The sequence below is a fragment of the Dipodomys ordii genome, unplaced genomic scaffold (assembly GCF_000151885.1).
Source record: "Dipodomys ordii isolate 6190 unplaced genomic scaffold, Dord_2.0 Scaffold79, whole genome shotgun sequence".
Lineage (NCBI taxonomy): Eukaryota > Metazoa > Chordata > Mammalia > Rodentia > Heteromyidae > Dipodomys > Dipodomys ordii.
Genome location: NW_012267295.1, coordinates 4,205,752 through 4,214,487, shown reverse-complemented (window position 1 = coordinate 4,214,487; position 8,736 = coordinate 4,205,752). Strand labels below are relative to the sequence as shown.

At 59.8% G+C, this 8,736-nt stretch overlaps 1 protein-coding gene across 1 annotated transcript; it reads right to left on the bottom strand.

Moving 5' to 3' along the window:
- Positions 1–265: 265 nt before the first annotated feature.
- Sstr3 (somatostatin receptor 3) lies at positions 266–1,586 on the bottom strand. The gene has a single exon (XM_013024804.1). It carries the CDS (start codon positions 1,553–1,555, stop codon positions 266–268), a length of 1,290 nt encoding a protein of 429 aa, XP_012880258.1. The 5' UTR covers positions 1,556–1,586.
- Between the last annotated feature and the right edge of the window lie 7,150 nt (positions 1,587–8,736).

Below are 8,736 nucleotides of genomic sequence, written 5' to 3'. Positions count from 1 at the left end.
TCCCCCCCCCCCACAATCCCTCTTCTGAAAGTTCAGCCTGGCAGTGAGGCCCTCTCAAACTTTCTGTCCTCATCCACGATGATTGCTCCCATCTCGAGAAAGAAAACAATGCCCAGAGAGGGCGCACAGCTGGTCTTGGCACTATTGGATCAGAACACAGGCCTCTGAAGTTCCCATGGAGGGCCTCTGACACTTCTGTCAGGGGAATCCTGGGCTTCCCCACAGCCTCCGTCTTCGCCTGGGCCTCCTGGCCCTCGGAAGGCCTCTAGAGATAGCTGGTGTGCCGGATGCTGGGCTTGTCCTCAACCAGGGGCTCCCGGGGTAGAAGCTGGTGCTCCCTGGCTGCACCAGGTGGGCACTGCTGCCCGCTGGTGCCAGGCTGCGCCACGTGGCGGATCCCACCATTCGTCTCCTTCCCTCTCCTCTCCCCACTCTCGTCGTCCTCCTCCTCCCCATCCTCCCCATCCTCCTCCTCCTTCTCGTCTGTCTTCTCCGGAGGTCCTGCCGTGGGCTCCTGGCTGTGCACCCGGCGGGATGGGCGCAGCAGGACCCTGCGGAAGCCCTGCTTGAAGCGGTAGGAGAGGAAGCCGTAGAGGATGGGGTTGGCACAGCTGTTGGCATAGGGCAGCGCCACCACCAGGAAGTAGAGGCCGAAGAAGGCGGGCTCCTCGGGCAGCGGGCACACCACATTGACGATGTTGAGCACATAGAAGGGCATCCAGCAGAGGACGAAGAGGGCTACCACGGCCACTACCATACGCGTGACCCTGCGCTCGGATGGCCGCCGCCGCTGGCACACGGGCGCCTGCACCCACCGGCAGGTGGGCGCCCGCACCCGGCGCCCGGCCGAGCGTACCTTCACCACGATGAGCAGGTAGCAGAGGCAGATGACCAGCAGCGGCCCGAAGAAGCCCAGAGCGGCCGTGTAGATGATGAAGCCGGCTCTCCAGGCCGCGGCCGGCTCGGGCCACTGCATGTGGCAGGTGCTCATACCCCGGGGCACACCCGAGAACACCACCACGGGCAGCACCACCACCGCGGAGGCCAGCCACACGGCCGCGCTGACCACGCGGGCCACGGGGGCCGTGCGCCAGCGTGCGGATCGCGTGGGATGCACCACGGCCAGGTAGCGGTCCACGCTCATGACGGTGAGGCAGAAGATGCTGGTGAACTGGTTGATGCCATCCACAGCCATAACCAGGCGGCACATGAGGGAACCAAAGGGCCAGTAGGACAGGGCATTCTGGGCAGCCAGGAAGGGCAGCCCCAGCATGAAGAGCTCGTCTGCCAGCGCCAGGTTGAGGATGTAGACGCTGGTGACCGACGGGCTGGCCGTGTGCCGCAGGACCACGTAGATGACCAGCGAGTTGCCTAGCAGGCCAACCACGCACACCACCAGGTAGACCAGCGGAATGAGGACGCAGCTGACAGCCAGCCCAGCCGGGCTGGGACCCGCGGATGCGTTTCCCACCCAGACATCCGGGGGCCAGGCAGAGGAGGCGTTTCCGGGTTCCAAGGTGGTGGGCACTGATGACAGGGAGCTGGGACTGTCCATGGCCAAGGGCAAAGCCGGTCAGCAGTCAGCTACTGGCCTAGAGGAAGGAAGACAAACCGGTCATGCCAGGTGATGGCTTTCTGGGTGCTGCCCCTCTCCCATTGAACCTGAAGACCTACTGCGCACCAGCTCTGCGCACTCAGCAAGGTGAGGCGGGGCTACCTCATTTCACGGAGGAGAAAACTGAGTTCTGTGTGAGGGGACAACAATCAACCTCCATCTCATGACCAAGGTGCCTCTGAGACATCATTTTTCACCCTTTCTGGGGCAGGGAAGGGGGGGCTGGCTTGGGGGGGGGCTGGGTATGTCCAAGGCTAACTTAAAAGAACTTGCGAACCCCTAAAACTCCATGTCAAAGTTTTTGTGTTTACCTCCTTTTTAGCCCAGCACTGATCTTGCCTTGTGTTCTTGGTTCCAAGTATGGAGAAGAAGCACAGGTCCGGGGTACCCCTTGGCTGGAAGCCAGAGCCCTGAGAGGCTCTCTCCACCTGGCTATCCCACCGGCCGACTCCCCCCCCCCGCCCCAACAAAGGCCTGCCCAGGAGGGTGGCTGTGGACACGGGGCGCCTGAGCCCCTCTCCCCTCCCCAAGGCTGACATAATGGAAATGGCAGCACGTGACAGGTGCTGAGCCACCTCCCCCATCTTGGGGCGCACAGAGGATGCTCCAGCTTGGGGTGTTGAGCAGAGCAGAAGCCCGCATGGCAGCTCAGCCTCTGTCCTGGGGCAGCTCCCGAGCTAGGCTTTAATCCTCTTCCCCATGCTGGACCCCTACGGCCATCGCTCACCCACCACCCACACCAGCACAGAATCGGAACCATGCAGAGGGCACGGACTAACCACAGGTGCATGGCGTGGGGGTCGCTGAGCACAACTGCAGGCTCAGAGATCCCCTGGAACTGGTGGCCTAAGGCCTTTCCCCCCTCCCCCCTCCCCCCCAGGACATCGGCGCTCCTCCCACCTCCCCTCCTCCTCACGATGGCCTGCCCCACGCGACCCCACTCAGTCCCCACCTCCTGCCACCACCAACGCCTCGCCCAGCAATCCTCAGTCAGAAACAGGGAATCTGCACAGGGAGCCCCGCAGCCCTCACTCCGACGGTACCAGCTCCGAGAGAAGCTGGCCCCGACCATGGCCACGGTGCCCCGGGGGGGGGGGGGACGGGCCCTGCCGTCTTCCTCACAGACAGGTGGACGCAGAGCAGGGACTGGCTGCTCAGCTGGTTGGCCTTTCTATTCTCGGGCTAGAAGAAGGGAGGCCCGGCAGGAGGCCGGCCTCCGTGCTGTGGTGGGACTCCTCTTGGGCCTGCCACACAGAGTGGCCACGCTTGCTCCTCGGCTCTTGGACTCTCGAGACCATGAACCTCAAACCTAGAATCCTAGAGGCCTAGGAATACAGCTTTAAAGGCTTTCCCCACAGTCATGGATTCTGAGTGAAGAGCGCAAAGGCTCAATGTCCTTGAATCTCAGAATTTCAGAATCGAGGCCTTGGCATTTCTTGAGCCAGGATCTGTAGAATCCAGAGCCTTAGACCTGGCTTCCAGGGCCGACAGGTGGGAGCCAGGGCCCCCATGCCACGCATGCACCTGACGAGCCCACTGCTAGACCAGACCCTCCTTCCAGCAGCCCCGCCGGGCAGCCGCTCACAGCCGTGGGCTGCAGGAGGAGCAGGGAGTCAGCCGAGCAAAACTAATTGCCAGGCTTCGGGGACAGATGCCCCGGGGGGGAGCCTGGGGGGAGCTCCCAGGAGCACCTTTCCAGTCCCCTCCGCACGCACACACGCACGTGTGCACCCCGCACCGCAGCCTGCGTGCTGGCTGGCACACAGCCCTGCCCACGGCCCCACCAGACGCCCCTGTGGGCGGTGAGTGGAAACAGCCCCTCCCCACACCTGGGTCCCCTCCGAGATTCCCGCGCTCACTCGCTCACTTGCTCGCTGGCTGCCATCCTCCCTGGCAGAGTTAAGCAGGCTGGGAGCCCGCAGGGTTTCCTGGGAGTAGAGCAGAGCTGCAGTTTAAGTGCCGTCTTTCCTCTAAGGATCTGGAATCCTGTGCGTGATCTGTTTCGTCCCCTGGAAGGGGGGGCCTCCCTCCCTCCCTGTCTGGGTTTATCTTTGGCACAAGCTCTCCTGAAAGCTGGGGGCGGGCTCCTAGAGGACTCTTCAGGAGAGGAGAGAGACACAGAGCGGCAGCGACGGCCCCAAAGCCACCACAATTAAGAATGGCCCCTGGGGGCATGCCACGCGCACGCACACACGCGCACGCGTGCACACACACACACACACACACACACAGAGGCTCCTGCCCCTCCACAGTGCTGGTTCTCAGCACCTAGGATAGCACCAGAACGCAGTGAGTACTGACTGACAGAACAAAGTGCTTCAGCAAGTAGAGCTACAAAGGGCAACTTGGTTTTCTGTTGGGAGACTCAGACTTACACCGGGATTCCAAGGAGAAGGGAGACCAAGGGGGGCTCAGAGAAGGTAAGGAACTTGCCCAAGGTCACCCAGCAGGTAAGGGGGAGGTCAGAATTTGAACATGGCTCCGTGGAAACCCCACCGGCTTCTCTTAAGGCCTCAGGCTGGAAGAAGCCCTAGGCCAAGGCAGCCGGGGATGCTGCGCTGATGGATGTCTATGCCCACCCCCTGCCCCCTGGCCTTGCTCTAGAGAGGCCTGGATTATACCCGTCAGCACCGGTTGACTCACCCCCACTGGGGCTGGGGTCTTTCCCCCAGAAACGACCCCTCAGCCTGGGATGAGGGCCACTCAGCTACAGAGGACCCGTGCCAGGTCGCTGGGTGACCTTGGCCAAGTCGCTTCTCTCTGGTGCTCCTTTTCCCCTGTTCACACGGGGGCCCGAGCACCCATGTGCCAGCGTCGGTGGGGGGACACTGCCCCCCGCTCTGAGGGGGCCCTCGGGGAGCCCACATGAGCCGAGGATGCCCAACAGCCCCCAGGCATCTGATTTCGCCCACCTCTGACATTTGTGCTTTTCCCAGCCTCCGAGACGCTAGAATCCAGGCACAAGACCCACAGCCTCGTACCCAGCCCTGCAGCCCATTGAAAAAGATGCCCTCCTTGCTCCCCACCTTCTGCCAGCCCCAGGCCCAGCCCCCACCCCAAGTCCACCCCAGGCAGAAGATGAGCCCAGGCCTCCTTACCTGCCCACGGGGTGAGGACCTCCGTCCTCCACGCTGGGTCGGGTGACATTCTGCTGTCCCCTAGCTCTGCCAGTGCCCAGGTGCCCCCCCCAGCACCAGAAGCTGGGGACCCCACGCTTCCAAACGCTTGCTGGCTGGGGTCCCTTCTAGGCCCTCGGTGGCCACATCTGCCCACGGAGCCTCCCCCATCTGGTCTCTGGGTCAGGTTTCCCACGGGGGCTGGGTGCGTCACCCTCCATCTCTAGGACACACGGGGGGGTCGGAGGGAGGAACAGAGGCACCACGGGGGTCCACGGGCAGGGCAGGCCTCTCAAGGCAAAGAACGGAGAAGGGGCTGTAGGAAGCCAATAGAGAATGAGGTAAAGGGGGGGGGAGGGATGGCCAGAGGTGGAGAGGGAGGGAGAGAGGGAGAGAGAGAGAGAGAGAGAGAGAGAGAGAGAGGAGACAGGAGACAGAGAGTGGGTGGAAAGCCAGAATGAGGGGGAGTAATGAGAGATTTGAGAAATGCGTGTCAGGGAAAGAAAAAGAGGAGGAAAGAGGCGAGGGAGAGAGGGAAGGAAGGAGAGGAGAGCAGCAGGGAGAGGCAGGGACAGAGGGAGGAAGGAGGAGAACGAGGGGGTGGCAGGGACTGTGACAGAGAAGGATGGTGCCACAGATGGTGACATGGAAAGCCAGCGGGGGGGGGACCAGGAATGGGGGCGTAGGACCTGGAACGGGGATGGACCGAGGGGCCTGGCGAGCAGGTGCCAGGCTGCGGGGGGGGGGGGGGGGGGGGGGGGAGGTGGCCGGGAGAGGGAGGGAGGGAGGGGACCGACCCTGTTATGGTTACCGAGGAGATTTCAGCCACCCACGCTGGCCTTGGCTCCAGGAGGCAGTTGGAGAGGAAAGTCTTGCTCAAGGGAGTGGAGTGCCACCAGCCAGAGACAGGACACCCTCCCTCCCAAGGGACACATGTCCCCCAGGGTGTGACCCGAGGGCTGAGCAGGGACAAAGGTCAGTGCGAGCCCTGGGCAGTAGGGTGGGCAGTCTAGACAGGGGCTGGGGTGGGGACAGGCGTGCAAAAGAAACTGGCAACTTAGAGAGAGACAGCGCGTGGGGCCGGGGGGGGGGCTCCCAGATATCCTGCTGTGGGAAACACGTCACGACTCCGTTCTAATTGACACATTTCAAAACCTAGCCATCACAGCCGGAGGATTCCGCATGTACTCACGAGACGAGGGCGATCTTCAGAGGGGAAATCTTCCCCTCAGCCGGAGGACACGGTTTCGGGGTTCGCCCTCATCATTCCTGGGTGGGGTATGTGGGCCCTGGCCTGGGGCCCTGTTTGTGAAGGCTGATCTCAGACACCCCACTCCGGGGTGTATGGCCCATTCTGAACCCACACCTTGAGGACAAGGGCTGGGGGAGAGACCCAGAGATCAGAGAGGAAGACAGGAAGTGCAGCTACCCGCCGCCATAACCCAGGACCCGGGCTGCCAGTCTCAGGGGTTGGCACGGAGTAGGTCCTCAGAGAAGGGAGCTCTTCCCTGTGTGAGCTGTGCTTACACAGTAGGTCTGGGATATATCTGCCTCCTCCTGCAGCCTTCCCCCCCCCCCCCCCCCCCCCCCCCCCCGCAGGCCTCAGCCCTTCACCTGAAAGCCCTGGACACAGAACTGGGGTCAGACCTAAGGTTTGCTCAGCCTCCCGCTCCGGACCGGCCACGGGGCCGTGGGCCACATCTCCTCCCTGACCCAGCCCCATTGCTTCAGCCTTGCCCTCTGCTCCCTCCTGCCCATCCACTGGCCAAGCCTCTGAAGAGACGCAGAACCTGCCACCCCAAAATGCCCCTGTGGCTTATTGATTTTATTTTTAAACTACAGGCACTTGAAAAGCAAGAAGGGCGCTATGACCTTCCTTCCCCTCGCTTCCTGAGTGCCGGATCTGAAGGCTGGCTGTGCTGGGGGACCCCCTCCCCACTGTGGAGGTGGGGGGAGGGTTCCCCTTTGAGTTGTGTGTCCCCCCCGTAGCACTGCTGCCTCATGACTCCGCCTGGCAATGAGCACCCCTCTGCGCCCTTCCTTGGGCCAGCATCCTCCCATCAGCCCCCACTTCTGCCCTCATGCAGGAAGAGGGCATCTTTAACACCTAAGCCACCCGGCTGCCCTCTGGAGCCGCTGCTGTGACCACACATGTCCCTGAGGACCCTGTCATGTGTGTGCTCTGCTGCTTCTCCTCTCCTCAGCACCTTCCCTCTGAACCTTGTGTGGGCCCCAGGATCTTTGCACAAGCTGCTCCCTTGACCTGCCTGTGATCCACAGCAGGTTTAGACATCCGAATGGGCAGCCTTCTCTGATCCCTCCTCCCACTCACCAACATTCCCTCCCCCAAGGCTTCCTTTTTCATCTACAAGGCATTTGCTTTTATTGTTTTCTATGTCAAAGCACTGTTGGCAAATATAATTTCTTATCAGCATATATTAGTTGTACAATGGAACTTGGGTGCAACATTTCCACACATGTTTACAATGGATCCTGATCAACCTTACCGCCTCTGTCACCCCCCTGACTCCAGTTCCTCTTCCCTACAAGCAATCTCAACAGCTTTTGCTGTTCTATTTTCATGTTTGCAAATCCTCCTGCACCATCTTTCTTAGCCCTCCTGTCTCCTGATGGACCCCTGCCCTAGCCTGTTTTATGATCCTATCATTCGAGTGTATGTGTCTATTAACTGCACTAAAGACATTCACTGTGATAAATTAGATGTGCATATATTATGTGTTACTCAGACTAACCCTCTCTATTGCTTTCTCTTCTCTGCTCTCCATACTCTAAACCCCTATTGGCCAACAGCTTTTTCTTCCCTTCCTCCCTCCCTTTTCTCCTCCCCCTTCCTTCACCTCCCCCCTCCATAATACTGAAACCATTGAGGCACTGCAGAGAGAACTAGTACATGATTGGTTATGCACAGAATAGTTATGTTAGCTAAAACTATGACCTTGTTCTTGTCTTTATTTGGTGATGAAATAAGGCTCAGAGAGATGTTTGGGCGTCAGGTTGCCACAGTGATGGCAGACACCAATGACCAGAGGAGACTGGTAGCGCACACCTCCACCTGTGTCTACGAGGCTGTTTCTGCAGAAAACTAGGCCTTGGGGGCTCTGAATTAATCAGTGGTTAAATAATGTACACATTCGGATCTGAGAGGACTGTTGGGAAGGGGTGGGAGCGTGGAAGGCAGGCCCCAGCCAGAAGCCTCATCACTGGGCTGTGCCTCTGAAGGGCGGCTGTCAGCCTTTCTTCTTCCCAGCTTCTTTGCATTGCTCTCTCTCTCTCTGCCTCCTGGCCGTCCCAGAGTGAGCAGCTTTCCTCTGGCATGTCTTCTACCATGATGCCTCTGCCTTGCTTTGGCCTGAAAGCAATGGAGCCAGCAACCAAGGCCCGTAGCCCCAAAACCGCTGAGCCAAAAATGAACCCTTCCTCTCAGCTACAAAACTCTGACCCACACAGTGCTTTTGGGCAACTGCCTACTTGATTTCTGAAATTGTATAGCACTGTCCTCTTGTCGGGTGCATTTCATTCATGGCCTTGGATAGTACATGGCTGTTTGGTTTGTGAGATGCATGTCCTTTAGTTCTGGAAAAGCCGTGTGTGTGTGTGTGTGTGTGTGTGTGTGTGTGTGTGTGTGTGTACATGTGCATGAGTACATGAGTGTGCACACACGCACACCCACACCAGTCCTGGTGCTTGACCTCAGGGCCTGGGCCCTGTTTCTTAGCTTTTTCTGTCACTCAACAGCTCCACTTCCCAGTTGGATAATTGGAGATAAGAATCTCATGGACTTTCCTGTCTGGACTGGCTTTGAGCCTCGATCTTCAGATCTCAGCCTCCTGAGTAGTTAGAATTACAGGCGTGAGCCACTGATGCCTGACCCGGGAAAGTTTTCTAGCGCCTTTATGCTTCCCAGCTACTCCTTTGCTGCACATTCTGAGTTTGTTGTGGAGAGAATAAGACCAGGGCTGGGCTTCCCCCCATTTTCTTCTATTC

Coding starts and splice junctions, on each gene's coding strand:
- Sstr3 (XM_013024804.1), bottom strand. CDS start 1,555: ATGGACAGTCCCAGCTCCCTGTCATCAGTGCCCACCACCTTGGAACCC.